Below are 16,175 nucleotides of genomic sequence, written 5' to 3' on the forward strand. Positions count from 1 at the left end.
GGGCCAAGTAACTTGGCAAAATTAGCTTCAGATACATTGAGACAAAACATGACATGTAAATTTTTGTGTGTTGGGAAATAGAAGTTATAGATTTATTAAGAACATTGTACTTAAGAACTGTACTTGTTTCTTTCACATTAAAAAAATGGAGCTTGAATGTTTTTGCCATTAAAATAATTGGCAAAATATTCCACCAGCGTCAAGTGAGATCTGACCCACAGTCAACAGAGAATGAGATGGGTAGATCTGAGAAAATTGTGCTGAGACATGGAGATGTGAAATGGTGGGGGAGTGAAAACCCAAAGAGTGAGAAGCTGGATCCCTTTCACAATAAGGCCATTTTGTAGCGAGTCAGATGAGCAGGACTGAACCCTTGTCTTCTCTGAGTTTCCCTCTGAACTTGCTGGTCTATCAGCACACCCCACCTTATCTTCTGAGTCTTGCTTTCCTAAAACAGGGTTCTGGATAGCAGAGCTCAGACCAAACATGCTGTTAGGCAAAGATGGGAACAAATATTCCCTTAGGCAGAGATTGATTGTTTGACATGGTAAAAATAACCCCACCCCCACGTCCCCTTCCCAGACTTTTTATTTCAGCCCATGTGTATTTTTTAAATTTCCCTCTTTATAATTTGTTTTTCAGGGGACTCAACAAGCAAGGATACAAATGTAGGCGTAAGTTGATTTTTTTTCTTTATTTTTCTGTATTACCTCGCACATGAATCTGTAGATCTAATGGTTGTTGTTGCACACACCTGACAGTGCATCATCAGCACAGGTAGCACTGAATGTTAAACATCAGTTTTACACAATAACCTAGTGTTTAATTATGATTCCTGCCTGAGCTCTTAATACCAAGATCTAGGTTTAGCTATTCTTCTCATCAGTGTGTAATGCTGTTGAAAAGTTGTACTTACTTATGACAGCAGTTTTTGTGACACCTTTTCTGAAAAGAATTGCAGCTATTGAGGGGTTTCATAGCTGAACTGAAACTTTTGACTTGGCATAGATCTGTGTGTATTACTCCAAATAGTTGGGGAGATACCAAAGGGTAAAAACTTAGAAGCATAACGCTGTCTTTTGGTATCAAATGCTGGTGGCATTGCCTCCATTAGGCAGATCTGATTTAGAATTAGAGTTTAAGGTAAAAGAAGATGGAGGGGAATCAGCTTAACAAGATAACCACATTGATAGAAAGAAAGGCTTTGGTGTATGAGGGGATAGGAGTGTGTATAGTATGAGGGGAAAGGAGTGTGGGTTTCACATTCTGCTATGAAATGCAAATACCTCATCCCAGGTATTTGTCATCTGAAGGAATCCTTCCTTTTTTTCTCTTGTGCATGTCTTGAAGAATGCAATGCTGCTATTCATAAGAAATGTATTGATAAGATCATTGGGAGGTGTACTGGTACTGCAGCCAACAGCAGGGACACAATGGTAAGAGCTGGAACTCTTTATTTATTTAGAGTGTAATTATGTAATGAAACACTCTGCACTAACAAAAGCTTGTATAGAAATAGCTTGTTCCATCTGGGAGGTGCTTGCCTGCACAACCTAAGTTACTGTCTTCTCTTGAAGATTGCATGTGTGTGTAGTGGATGAAACTCCAAGGAAATAGTTAAAAGTCCTGCAAGGGGGTGGGTTAGCATTTGCTGGGCAGACTTTCCCTGAGGGATGCTAAAACTGGGCTGTTCAAGGGAGAAACTGCTGTAGCTTGGTAATACCCGAGGTGTTTTCTGTAGGAAGCTGTTCCTGGTTTGGGTAGCATGCCTCACCCCTCTCCCTGCCCTCAGTTTCAGAAGGAACGTTTCAACATTGACATGCCTCACCGCTTCAAAGTTTACAACTACATGAGCCCTACCTTCTGTGACCACTGCGGCAGCCTGCTCTGGGGGCTGGTCAAACAAGGACTCAAATGTGAAGGTACAGGGGTGGAGGAAGGGCAGCTGGGACCTCTCCATGCTTTTTCCAGTGTTCCACCCCCCCACTACAGATTAGCTGTTGCCACACACAGTGTGTTTCTATATAGAGTGGGATTCATCTCATCCAGGCACAGCTGGAAAAGCTTTTGTAGTAGAGAGAGGCAAGACAAATAGGCACTAGGCTCAAGTGACAGCTCAACCAAGGTGAGCTTCTAATGCAGTCAGAAAATGTGCTGTGGAGGAGTAATCTTGAGTATAATCACAATTACTGCTTTGGGAACAGCTGAGATTTGATGAATCTGACTCCAGGCAGCCCCTGAAAGTGTATTGAAAGTGTTTATTGTAAATATCATTTTTATAACTCTCCCCCTAAAAGGCAAGATATTTTTATTGTTACAGATTTGGAGAAGAAAACACTGGAGGGGTTTTTGCTTTTGAATAATTTTTGTAGCCTTCATTGAATTAAAGATTAAAACTGCAGTTTTACTAACAATTATAGATCCATGCCCCGTCTGGTCTTACTATGGGGTTCTGAAGTGCACAGGGAGACACAGCCTTTGGTTGTAACGTCAGGTGGTGTTTTCCTGATGCTTCTGTAACTGTCCTTGCATTTCTTACAGAATGTGGGATGAATGTGCACCATAAATGCCAGAAGAAGGTGGCAAACTTATGTGGAATAAACCAGAAGTTGCTAGCTGAAGCTTTAAATCAAGTTAGCCAGGTATGCTTTATTGCCATTTGTCAGGTACTTGGTTGTTTTCCAAGCATTTTGGGGGTTTTACTTCATCTTTTCTCTATCACTTTTATGGGGAACTGAGTTTGGAATGGAGAAAGTAGAGACAGCTTTCTCTTTAATTTGGCCCATCAAGACACTAACAAAGGTGTCAAAAACGTGAAGTTGAAACTGGTGGAGGGGGAGAATTCCTACCTAACAAACAACTTTTAAAAAGCTGGTGGTTTCCTGAAGTCAAACTTTGTTCTTCTGCAGTGCTAAGGTTATTCCCTAATTGTTTAATAGTGGTATTGCAATGCTGAAGTCTGTTTTTTCCATGCTTCAACTTTAGAATTCCACTTGAGTGTTAAAATTAAATAAATAAGGAGAAATATTCCAGATATTATCAATTTTTATTAATTGGATACATATACACACAGAGAAAACTCCTTTGGAATTAAATCTGGCCCTAGAATTTAGGTTGTTCATCTCCTGCTGCAGCATGACTGTCTCTTGTGGACAGCTTCTGCCTTGCAAATAAAAATTCAGACAGCAGCTCTGAAATAAACCAGGAAAACGTATCACAACAGCCAACAGTATTTCCTCTGAGCTGAGTGTTCCTAAGCATTCATAGGACATTTACTTTGAAAACAGTGAGAGCTGTTGCAGCTGCTGTGTTTCACAACACAGACAAACCTGATTTTTCATTACTAAAAATTTGATCTTAAGGGTCTTCCACACAAAAAATCTGTGCTAAAGACCAATGTCACAGGCAGATATGACTTCAGCATTTCCAATGTGAGAGTGATTCCCACCTCCTCTTTCAGTGAACATAGATCCAAGAGGACATTTCCCCATCGTTAAGAATTTAAACTTGTATTATATTCCAGCCAACATGGATTTAGGAAGGGCAGGTCCTGCCTCACCAACCTGATCTCCTTCTATGATCAGGTGACCCGCCTGGTGGACGTGGGAAAGGCTGTGGATGTAGTCTACCTGGACTTCAGCAAGGCCTTTGACACTGTCCCCCACAGCAAACTCCTGGCCAAGCTGTCAGCCTGTGGCTTGGACAGCAGCACTCTGTGCCTGGGTTAGGAACTGGCTGGAGGGCCGAGCCCAGAGAGTGGTGGTGAATGGTGCCACATCCAGCTGGCAGCCTGTCACTAGTGGTGTCCCCCAGGGATCAGTGCTGGGCCCCATCCTGTTCAATATCTTTATTGATGATCTGGATGAGGGGATTGAGTCCATCATCAGTAAATTTACAGACAACACCAAGTTGGGAGCAGGTGTTGATCTGTTAGAAGGTAGAAGGGCTCTGCAGAGGGACCTTGCCAGGCTGGACAGATGGGCAGAGTCCAACAGGATGGCATTCAACAAATCCAAGTGCCAGGTGCTGCACTTTGGCCACAACAACCCCATGCAGAGCTACAGGCTGGGGTCAGAGTGGCTGGAGAGCAGCCAGGTGGAAAGGGACCTGGGGGTACTGACTGACAGCAGCTGAACATGAGCCAGCAGTGTGCCCAGGTGGCCAAGAGAGCCAATGGCATCCTGGCCTGCATCAGGCATAGTGTGGCCAGCAGGAGCAGGGAGGTCATTGTACCCCTGTACACAGCACTGGTTAGGCCACACCTTGAGTGCTGTGTCCAGTTCTGGGCCCCTCAGTTTAGGAAAGATGTTGAATTGCTGGAGCATGTCCAGAGAAGGGCAACGAGGCTGGTGAGAGGCCTTGAGCACAAGCCCTATGAGGAGAGGCTGAGGGAGCTGGGACTGTTTAGCCTGGAGAAGAGAAGGCTCAGGGGAGACCTCATTGCTGTCTACAACTACCTGAAGGGAGGTTGTAGCCAGGAGGGGGTTGGTCTCTTCTCCCAGGCAACCAGCACCAGAACAAGAGGACACAGTCTCAAGCTGTGCCAGGGGAGGTTTAGGCTGGAGGTGAGGAGAAAGTTCTTCACAGAGAGAGTGGTTGGCCATGGGAATGTGCTGCCCAGGGAGGTGGTGGAGTCACCATCCCTGGAGGTGTTCAAGAGGGGATTGGACGTGGCACTTGGTGCCATGGTTTAGATAGGCATGAGGTGTAGGGTGACAGGTTGGACTCGATGATCCTTGAGGTCTCTTCCAACCTTCTTGATTCTGTTCTGTTCTGTTCTGTTAATTTTGCAATGAACAACACAAGACAGACTGGTAGAGAATTTCAGTAACTTCTTTTCTTGCAGTGAAAGAAGTAAAGCAATTGGCTGGTGTGAAGCTGTAAAGAATGTGGCTACAAGTGGTCTATGAACCAAACTTCTTAAGAAAAGATGTGTACTAGGAGTTAATGCTGAAGTGCATACTGCCATTATGTTACATTTAACAGCTATTGTTTATAAATATTTCTAAAGTAAGAGTGCAAGTATAATTTCAAATGTTCCTTTCCTTCTCAGAAATCTACACGAAGGTCTGATTCTGGATCTGTAGAAAGTGTTGGTATTTATCAAGATTTTGATAAGAAACCTAGAACTCCAGGAGGAGATAAAACAGGTGAGAAAAACTACAGTGCTGTAATTTAACCATTTACCTACCAGCCTTCACAACAATTTAGGTAGTTATTCCTTCTTGCCCTACATTAGACAGGGTTTTTTAATAAGCACTGTTTAAAACCCCAACAAACAAACCAGCTTACTTTTTACCTTCTCCCAGCCACACAGTTCCCTCTCTCCTGTAACTGAAACCTCACACACATTTTCATTGTCAGTTTGATCACAAACCATTGGAAACCAATGACAAGTGCTGTCTGGTTTAGGATGTAAGCAGCTGAAAGTGAACAGCTGAAACAGTTTAAGTAGTATCTGGTATCCTGTCTCTACGTGTTCAGAGTAAGGGTTTGGATGTTTGGATTCCTTTTGCTATTGCTAAAGCAATACTACTGCAACTAGCATTGCTTAAGTCTTATTTCTCTAACTGCTTACTGATGATCATTGATTCAAGAATAAATGCAACAGTAGAAGGAACTTTTTACTGGATGGAAACCACCATTTGTGGTGTAGGATTTTATATTTTCATCCAGACATTGAACTAACTCTGTTGAAATGCCCACTAAGAAAATTAATTTGCTAATACTCATCCATATGTGTTCTGATTTGCCAGAATAGAGAAGAAACACCCACACTTGTAATGGTGGTTTAGTTTCAGCCAGAGTACAGCCATGATGGATGATTCCTCCCTAGGTCATCACAGATGCTGGGCAGCTTGTGGGGTGCACACAGTAACCTTGATATCTTGTTCATGGTCCAGCATATCTGTGCAGAGGAGTAGAATAAGTACAGCTATTAACTTAGAGGACCATGATTAACCTGAATGATCACACTTCTTAGGCAGCACTGGGCATAAAATCATTTTTTTATGGCCTTAAGTTGAGGACCAGCTGGGCCTGTTAACAGACAAAAGCCGGTGTGTTTATAAGCAGTCCTTGTAATGCCTCCTCTTCTCCAAAATATGCTCTGCATCTCACAGGGGAAAGTTAAGCCCTTTGATTTTTGAATGCCTAAGTATTGCTTAAATCCAGCATCATAAACAATCACAGATTCAACTCAAATACAAAACTGTCAAGTACTCTGGAGAAATTTACACTTCCTAACAAACAACAGGAGTTGACCTTGTGTTTAGGTTTGTCAGCATTCCAGCAGCAGATGCACTGAAATAACATGTCAGGGCTTCATTCTCAGTGGGGGATCTGGGTCACACAATTTCTGCATATATTGCACTTTAAACTCCCTGTTTCCATTAGCAGATAGCAGTGAGTATGATAAACTCTGGGAGGGAAGCACAGCCAAGACAGCATCACGAATCGTGAGCAGGAGGAAATTCAACATCGACAGCTTTGTCTTCCACAAGGTTCTGGGGAAAGGAAGCTTTGGGAAGGTAGGTAACAAATATATAGAGCTTAAGGTGACTGCCTTGCTTGATCTCTGCACTGTGATGGGCTCTTCTCAGCTGCTTGGGGAGACATAATTGAATGTAGCTGTCTTTGACAAAGGCACTACAAATGTGTCACCTGCATCTTGCTGAACTCAGACCTGAGTCATAATGCTCAATACTGTTGAAGTCATTTGATGTCAAGGCAGAAGAATTGCCCTTGATGCACCACAGCACAAAAGAGTATTTTGTTTTTGTACACTGTACAGAAACAGCCTTCTAATGCCCCAGTGCAATGGCAGAGGGAGATGTGGGAGAGCAGCAGGACCTCTACAGAGACTGTCTGCTGTTGTCTGTGAAACTACAGCTTTAGTGAAGGAACAGGCTTTTCCTGTCTTCTGCTTACACACCCACAAAAGACTGACAGAAAAACTGCCCTGGAAGCTTCTCTGTCCATGTTATATGGTCCTTGAGCTCTGCTTCCTCATCTCTATAGCCAACAACTTCACTTTCCCTAGTCTCACTCATCAGTGGAATGGTTTTTAATTGTCCTTGCACCTGCTGTAAACACCTTTGATCTTCCCCTACTGATACCATCAGCAGCAGTATTCCCTATAAGTGTTGTAATCTCATCATTCATAATTTCTTTTTTGTAGGTTCTGCTGGCTGAGCTGAAAGGGAAGAATGAATTCTTTGCTATCAAAGCTCTGAAAAAAGATGTGGTGCTCATTGACGACGATGTGGAATGTACCATGGTGGAAAAGAGGGTCCTGGCACTTGCATGGGAAAACCCATTTCTCACACATCTTTACTGCACCTTTCAGACAAAGGTAAGCAGCAGCCCAATAACAACGCTACAGATGGAGCTTTTCAGTGGATGCTGTTACCAGGAGCAAAGCAAAAGTAACTTAGTGATGCAAGAAGTAAAACTCCTTTTTCCATGCTCTCTGCAGCAGTTGGCCTTGCACAAAGTAATTATGAGTATGATCCCCACATACCTTGATGAGAAGAGCATGAGATCAAAATATCTACACAATCTGGAGTAAGAGGCAGTTTAACTTAAATCTTTGATCTTAGCTTTACTCTCAGTGAGGGGAGAGAACCTGACTGTCACAGGTAGACAACATTAAGTCTATTTAAATGCTTGTTTTTTCTGAAGTCTAGAAACCCAGAGAAGAGAAGATCAGCTGTTCAGCTTTTTGATGCAAGACCAGGCTGCTGAAATCTGTAGGAGCCTCATACACTTAGGGGTGCATGAAATGGAGAAACATTCAGGAGAGGAGGAAAGTGGCTTTCTAGGTTCCCAGTACTCACATCACTACTTCATGTGTGCTTACAAAACCACCAGTAATTTCTCTGTTCTCTGGTTATTTGCCACCAGGATCATCTGTTCTTTGTTATGGAGTTCCTGAACGGGGGAGACCTGATGTTCCACATACAAGACAAAGGCCGTTTTGATCTCTACAGAGCAACGTAAGGCCACAGGGTTTCTGTCTCTGCTTTTGCTGCTTCTAGTTCTGCATCCCTTACCTGCAGTCTTTACGTCTAGCTTCAGTGGCTGACAATTGAAAAGGTATTTCAGTGCACTGGTTTACTTCAGGAAGAAGCTCACTTATGTGTGGAGCTAGGTTTTCTCAATTTACAGAGCAGTGTTAAGTTTTACTTTATGGGATGCTTGTACCTAGAGGTAAGTAACCTGCAGCATGAGCCAGCAATGAACAGTAAGAAGGTGCAGCTTCAGTGTGTCCTTTACTTGGAGTACTTGGAGAAAAAAAATTGGAAAACAAGTGTTGGGAATGTTTTCTGCTGTTTACTTACTAGTAGGAGTGAGGTGACATGGCAGTATAGAAGGATAACCTGCACATTCCATGTGATGCTAATACAGTAGGTAAGCATTTTGTTCAGCAAGTAAAATTGTATCACTTAGCTAAGGTTACTGGAGCTGAAGACTTAAAAGATACAAAAATATTGTAGTGTTGCTACTTTACCTATTGTCATTTTTTAGTTTTAAGTCAATTTTTACCTCTCTTAGCCAAAACCAAGAGGGTTTTAATTGCAGCTGTGAATGGGGGCATGCAAGACCTTAAAAGCAACAGTGCAGGGTAGTGGATCGACCTGTAGCACCAGAGCTGTTGTATAACCAGACTGGGAAGTTCCTTGTGTCACTGTACACAGGGAATACCAAGGGGTCTGGCATAAATAGTGGCTGGGCAGCAGCCAGCTTTACAGGTCAGGGCAAGCTACCTTCCCACTCTCATCAGCAAAAGCCTGGACAGAGCTCTTCCAGCTCACCTGTGTTCCAGCAAACATCTCTGCATCTGGCAGCCTCTCCTGGCCTCTGCTGTACCCAATTATTACGTTTCTGGTGAATGTTCATTCTGCTATACAGAAGCAGAAATAGTTTTTGGTATTTAAAAACAAAGACATATAAAAAAGGCTTTTAGATGTATTCTGGGGGTGGGGGAAGTATTATTTTAGCATTTTCCTTCATAGCTAGGGATTACCACCCCTGAGGAGAATGCCCCTGAAGCAATGCTACTTTTCCATCTGTCTGCTGCAGCTGGGCAGGTACAGAGGCAGATAGGTGAGGTCTGCTGCTTAGCCATTTGTGCCCAGTCCCTGCCAGAGCAACCCTGTGAGTACTGAGCTTCAGCTACAGGTGTGTGCTGAAGGGCTTCACTTGGAGCTCACAGCATCCAGCTGTACCCACAGAGATAGCTCAGCAGTTAGAGTGCACAGTGCTGCTCGCTCCATGAAGAGACACACATGGCAGCTCCTTCAGCCAGCTGCATTGGCTGTGTTTTACCTGATCAAGACAGGCTAAAAGATGTTTTGGTCTTTTCAGGTTTTATGGAGCTGAAATTTTATGTGGACTACAATTTCTTCACAGCAAAGGCATTATTTATAGGTGAGTACCAAGCAGTTCCTGTGATCTGCCTTAGCCCTTCACGCATCTTTGAATGACTGATTGTAACAGGTACAAGCTGTCTGTCAGAGAGCTGATTCATATATGCCTGAGATGAATCTCTGTGTCTTTTCTGTGGCAACCAGAATGGCAGACTGTTACTACTGCTACACCAAAGCAGGTTTGTTTCAGTTAAACACTGCCTTCAAATCCTAAGTCTATCTAGTTTGGAGGCAAGGGAAAGGAGCCTTGAGGCTATTAATTCCTACCACTACACCCCATCTCAAATCTATTCTGTTTACTAAGGTGAACAACAGCTGATGTCTAAACATGGAAGGAGTGTGGGGGTGTTTCATTAGATCAGGGACTCTTGGTTTGAGCTACAGCTAACCTTCTGAGCAGTGTACGTAGCTGCTACTGGGAATTTCAGCTACCAAGGAGAAAAGAGAGGCCTGTTCTCATGTAAAATTATCTGCTCTAGTCAAGTGTTTCCTGGTAAGCAGAAGGGCTGTTCAGTTTCTGCCCATCCTGCCCTTCTTGGTATGTGTTTTTTGCAGCCAGATGGACAAAAAAAATTACACCACAGTCAAAGGAAGGGAATGTATGTTTTGGAAACAGCTGTTAAAAAGCTCTTAATTCAGTAGTGTTATTCTGAAAAAAAAGACATGGCCACAACACATGAACCCCTTCACGCTGTAACTAGGAACAAGTCACAGGTAGCATTAAAAGCTAGGCAAGCTTCAAGTGGTCACACTCCTGCCAAAGGCTCTAAGGGTCCAACAATGCTCCTTTTGAGCTGTGGAGCTGGTGCAGCACTGCTCTGTCAGCTGGCAGGGCAGTAATTAACACCTCCTTCCAGAAGCAACAGAAGCACTGGGTATGCTCTTGGACCTGAAAGCAAACACTGAGGATTGTAAGGTCACACACTGTATAATACATCTCAGCCTCTTACTCTGACAAGAGAGAATTATTCCCTTGTCCCAACCACTGCCAAAGTACAAAAGTGCTACTTTGTACATATTGTGTTGACGGATGATGATTTTCTAGAAAAGCTTCTTTGTGCTGTGCAGGGAAGGCTTACAGTAAAGAGACTACATTCATCTGAATACAGAAATGATTCACTCATCCTTAAAATGCTAACTTTTCTTTAAAACTCTTTTTGCAGAGACCTAAAACTGGACAACGTGATGCTTGATAAAGAAGGCCACATCAAAATAGCTGATTTTGGAATGTGCAAAGAAAACGTTGTTGGTGAGAACAAGGCAAGCACGTTCTGTGGGACTCCAGACTACATCGCTCCTGAGGTCAGTATGGCACTGCCAGGTACTGCAGGCACAGATCAAACAGATTGATGTTGGAATGGTCACTGTGGGTTAGTCATCCCTTTGCAGACACACAGTTCAGAGCAGAAAAAAGCAAATGACACGTGAGTTTGCTGTAGAAGATACTTGAGATTTGGCACTGTTCTATAGCTGCAAGTTTTACAAAAGCATGGTTTTGAAATGTTATAATGTTCAGATTTTGAACAGTTAGCTTTCCCTTCTGCCTTTACAGCCACCACTCACACAGGGATCCAGCAAAAACAGTCTGTGTGCACTGCAGATGGTGAACAGACTCATGCCCACACAGCCAAAATTCCAACCAAAGCAGCTCTAAGGGAAATCTCACCAAGTCAAATTCCCTGTGTCCATAGTTGTTTTTTTAATCTGGTATTTGCAAAGCAGTCCAAATACAGCAGTTAGCTGTTAAATCTAGAAATTATGTCGAAGGCTGGGTGGTAGTAATCTGCTTTTCATTGCTAGTTGCTTCTCCCATCATCTTATAAAGAAACTAAAGATTGTTTTCAAGTTTAAGTTAATGGAGGAAATTTCTGCAAGAGAGCAAAGCCCTGCCCCCTGGGCTGTCCATGTTTCCACAAACAGCAGCCAAAGACAAAACCACAATGTGCATCTGTGTCAACAATTTGCCAAACAGCCAGATTATTTTCTTCCCTAAATATCTTAGTTAAGGATTCTCTTTTCAATCTGTTGGTTTGGTGTATGTCACTGCCTTTTACTAATTACTTGTATTCCTTCCTATGTACCTCTTGTTCTGTGGGAAAAGATCCTGCAAGGTTTGCGGTATACATTCTCTGTGGACTGGTGGTCATTTGGGGTCCTGCTGTACGAGATGCTTATTGGACAGTCCCCTTTCCACGGGGATGATGAAGATGAATTGTTTGAGTCAATCCGAGTGGATACCCCTCACTACCCGCGCTGGATTACCAAGGAATCAAAAGATATATTAGAGAAGGTAGGACTGATGATCCACCAAATGGGTCATGGTACTGGGTTTGTTCAGGGAGGGCTCCTAGAAGGAGCCATTTATCAGCAATAAATTACTTTCCCAAAGGGAAAGCCAGGCCTGATTAATTACCAGTAGTCTGTTTGCTGTTAGCCACTTGTGTTCCTCTAGAAGTGCAGCTGCTATTCTTCCACTACCACCTACCTTTTGAGCAGACACAAGGCTTTACCTGGTATCTTCTTACAGCTATTTGAAAGGGATCCAACAAGACGACTTGGGGTCACTGGCAGTATCAGAGACCATCCTTTCTTCAAAACCATCAACTGGACAGCACTAGAAAAGAGGGAGGTAGACCCTCCTTTCAGGCCAAAAGTGGTAAGTGGTTATTCTTCTGGAGCAGTATTGGAAGTGTCAAGGTGTCCTGTTAAGGTTGTCTTCCTATAGGCTGAGTTTCAAGGAGCTTCTTTACTACCATTGTCTTCAGGAACATCATTTAATAGTTCTGATCCCCATTCTCCTCAAATATCAATAGTTTCTTGTGTTTCTCTGTCCTGTTATGCCATGGGAGAAGGACCAATAATTTGAGGTGACTCAGCTGAGAACTGCCTACCAGCATTCTGCATAAACATTAAATCTGTGATGTTTCAAACCCACCCAAGAATCTCCAAGTAGGCAAAAAGCTGTGTTTTCTGTACCACTGAACGTAGAACTAATTTGTAATGTATATGCCTAGTGGTAGATGAAAAAACATCTGAAGAACAGACAGTGTGGTACTTGTGGCCTGTGTCACTGTGGGGTGCTTCTGCGTCATCTCACCCAGTGAAAACCCAAACCAGTTTTCCTCCGCTCTGGCCTGATACAGGTGAAAAATCTGGAGGTAACACAGAGTCTTTAAAACAGACTTACATCCTTGATGGAGGAGAGCTGTCCTGCTCAAGAACAGGCAGCTTCATGTTCCCATAGAAGGGGAAAATCTGGCCACGCCCCAGTCCTAGAAGCAATAACCTTTGAAGGTTCAGGGGGTAAAATATGGACTTTTGTCACATGAACTTCCATGGAACATGCACAAATATTTTATCCAGACACAATGCAGCTGTAATAAGGACTCACCTGGGTTTTTTTTCTCTAAACAAGTACAGACCTCCATGCTTTCAGGAATTCAAAAATTCTGCTTAATGCCAAGAAATGTCAAGCTTAAATGTAAGCGCTGCATTGCTTTTGTCAGCAGAGAATCTTTGGGTAAATCCAAGAAACATTACCATAAACCCGGGTGCTTCTTCTGGTGCTATTTGCTTCCAACTAACAATAAGTAGTTGCCTAGTTATGATCTTAGAGTGCTGTTAAAATAGCCAAAAAGATTGTTTTTTTTTTTTTCTCTAAATATGGGGGAGGAGGGCAGGAGCTCAGGAAATTACTTCCTTACCTTTTGTATTTAAGCAGTTTGTCCTGGAAGAAATGACAAAAGTTTTTCCCTCTCTTCAACACAGAAGTCAGCAAGCGACTACAACAACTTTGACAGAGAATTTCTGAGTGAGAAGCCAAAACTGTCCTACAGTGACAAAAACCTGATCGAGTCCATGGATCAGTCTGCATTTGATGGATTTTCTTTTATTAACCCTAAATTTGAACAGATCTTGGACAAATAGTCTCTAAACAGAGTCAGACTTTGAAGCAGGGTTAAATCTTCTAGACCTGAACCTGCCAAGCGTTAAGTGTTGTGTGTTCCAACGCTACTGTCGCTACTTCGGAATCATACACGGTAGTGTGATCAGTGATGCCCAGCTGCTGAGTTACTGGCAGTGTCCCATTATGCATGGTTGGGTTTGAGGTATGTGAATCATGTGCATTATTTTCTCTGTTTGGGAAAATGTAAATTCTGTTTGGTACTTGAATGTAGTTATGTGTTATATACATAGATATGCTGTATATTTTGCTGGAGAAAAGACATTGGGGAACAGATGTTGTCTTTTTAAAGTGTTTGAGCCCTTGGTTCTTTTATTTGTCTTCAATTAAAAGAAAGTTTAATGTAACTTTATCATGGCTTTATGATTATTTTTTTAGAAATACACAATTAAACTGCAGTTGTTTTTAAACTATGGTAAAAATGTAGTAACTTCTAAGCCCTTATCACAACAAAAAATATTGTAGGAGAATTAACCAAAATGAACAATTGAGCAAAAGCAGTTCATGATGATAACAGCAGCTGTTGTGGGAAAGAGCCTGGAGCCACTTTTACTGCCTTTTTTTATAGAGCCTGTCTCTCATTGGGAGCAGACAGAGCCAAGGGGAGTCAGGCTTCACTGATCATGCTAAATATTTGTTCTGAGGCAGTCTAAGATAGTGAGGACCAAGTATCCCACAGCAGGTTCAGCATGGCTCCTGCAGCAGCCTGAGCATACCTCCTGGGAAGGGGAGTTTCTGCTGCTAAACACCACTTCCCATGAACAGAAACATGCAGTGTGATCACAGCAGCAGCCTCTGGAGAGAAAATCATCAGGTAATGACTGTGTGGAGCCTTCGTACCTCCTGCCTGGGCTGCTGGAGAGGAAGTATCTTCCTTAACTGGCAAGAACAAAGTTTTTCTTCCAGTTTTAGTTGCTTGTTTCTAGTACAGCAGCTGTGGCTCCTTCCAGTCACTGTAAAAAGGACACAGACCTAGATCTTGCTTTGTTGCAAATACCTACTTCTGAATTTTGATTTTCAACCATTAACAAGAAATAAACTAACGTAATTACTGCAACGCTCTTTCTAAAACTCTTCTTGCAATCAGATCATAAAACACAGCAGGAAGCAAGGGTTCTTGCTTTGCAAAAGCTTTCTAGACCTTGTACTAGTATTGCAAATGATTTAATTTTCTCATCCACTAAGCTGGCATGGGGGGAAAAAAAAATCTACTGAGAGTGAGTATCAGTTTGTCCAACAGCTAATGTTACAGAGCTCTCAGGAGCACCCTGTAGCTACCCTGGGTGATTTCACAGACTGTTAATCCTGCTGAAAGAACAGGAGAAAACTGTCACACATCCCCCCTCAGACTCATAAAGACTCAAATACAAGGGCTTCTTTAAGCTCTAGCTTATTGTTATAACTCAAATAATGCCAACAAGACTTGGGTGTAATCTAAGTGTACAGCAGATTGAGGCTGGAACAGTCACAGTTGGCATTTCCAAACAGCCAGGTTTTGCCTAGTTCCCACCACATGCACTAACACAAACCAGGTCAGACACTACACTGTGAGCTGCTGCGAGAGCAGCAGACCTGGGTTTTTTCCCCTTCCAGTAACCTGCTCAGGTATCTCTACCTTGCTGTTTCTTGGTTACTCTGCTTTCAAAGGTGAGTGGTGGATGCTTGTACCTAACCAGAACATTAGAAATGTGATTGCCAGCAGCACTCGAGTGGTAATGAACCACAGAGAGTAGGAGCTGTTGGTTGTTGGGAATGTTTGCTCACTGAGCTTACCTGCCTCACTCTGGATGGACCAGTGCCAAACCTGCTTGGGAAGGACCCTGCTCTTCAAAACAGTGACTTGGCTGACCTGGAGTATCTCCTGCTGCCACAAGTGCATGGTCCAACAGTCTGACCACACTCAGGACACCGGGGCAGAGATGCCTTTCCTCACTGCTCATCCTCAGCAGCACCACACTGTTCAGCCACGGGCATTCTGTTACCTGCAGCGCCTGAAAGGGACCTGCCCTGCCAACGTTATTTGCTCTTTACAACAACCAGCAATGAAAACTACTCAGGTCACACAGCTCCTGGGACCCCCTCCACTAACAGCCATGCCTGAGGGCTGCCAGCCAACAGAGGCTCACTCCAGCATCATGATCTGGGCCATACTCACACGACAATGAGCTGGAAGCATTAAAGAATTCTGTCCAGAAAGCAGCCGTAAAAGCCCTAAAAACAAACAAAAAGTACCTCCCCCAGAAATATAAATACAAAGTTAAAACCAAAGAAAACACTCTCCTACCTAGCAGAAAACATACAAATTTTTACCATCCAGGAGCGTACAGTGACCAACAGGACATTGAAATGTGAGTACATAATCCTACACCACAAAGTAATTAATTTTGTCCTTACCCTTCAGTGGGATAATGCCATCTACCCAACCTCTGCATGCCAATCAGTGCTAGAGGGCAGCATTTTGCTGTTGGTTTCCAGCTTTCAGGAAAGCAGCAGCAGCAGTGCAAGACAACAACAGTGTAGGTTTGACAGTGTGGATCAGAATTTAAAACACCAACCACCAGGTAAAATAAATAAAATTTTACCTTTTCTTCCTGTTGTGTGCAGATCTTGACTTGTGTCTAATCAATTCTTCTAGCTTCTTCCTCAGTTCCGGAGTTACTTAAATTAGTTGTCAGAGTAAAGAAACCAAGAGGGTAAATTAACTTCCTTCTTAACCAGCCTACAACTCCTAATGGTTCCAAAAGCTGCAGAAGCCTGCAGGAACCCTCACCTGGCACTTC

The 16,175-nt window shown here is 43.0% G+C and overlaps 1 protein-coding gene across 3 annotated transcripts in view; it reads left to right on the top strand.

The window, feature by feature from the left end:
- Positions 1–13,358, top strand: part of PRKCD (protein kinase C delta) — a 28,674-nt gene extending 15,316 nt beyond the window's left edge. Inside the window, exons 5-17 of one of the 3 annotated variants that reach the window (XM_054387704.1) lie at positions 643–674; positions 1,351–1,436; positions 1,793–1,922; positions 2,542–2,642; positions 5,054–5,150; positions 6,397–6,530; positions 7,181–7,354; positions 7,906–7,997; positions 9,370–9,432; positions 10,595–10,733; positions 11,533–11,721; positions 11,959–12,087; positions 13,200–13,358. In XM_054387704.1, the coding sequence (XP_054243679.1) occupies positions 643–674; positions 1,351–1,436; positions 1,793–1,922; positions 2,542–2,642; positions 5,054–5,150; positions 6,397–6,530; positions 7,181–7,354; positions 7,906–7,997; positions 9,370–9,432; positions 10,595–10,733; positions 11,533–11,721; positions 11,959–12,087; positions 13,200–13,358 (1,525 nt within the window). Of the gene's footprint in view, positions 1–642; positions 675–1,350; positions 1,437–1,792; positions 1,923–2,541; positions 2,643–5,053; positions 5,151–6,387; positions 6,531–7,180; positions 7,355–7,905; positions 7,998–9,369; positions 9,433–10,594; positions 10,734–11,532; positions 11,722–11,958; positions 12,088–13,199 lie in introns of all 3 variants that reach the window. The other 2 variants (XM_054387703.1, XM_054387702.1) reach the window with 2 other exon arrangements.
- The last annotated feature ends 2,817 nt before the right edge of the window (positions 13,359–16,175 follow it).

This window comes from Indicator indicator, chromosome 15 (genome assembly GCF_027791375.1).
Source record: "Indicator indicator isolate 239-I01 chromosome 15, UM_Iind_1.1, whole genome shotgun sequence".
In the NCBI taxonomy this organism is placed as follows: Eukaryota; Metazoa; Chordata; class Aves; order Piciformes; family Indicatoridae; genus Indicator; species Indicator indicator.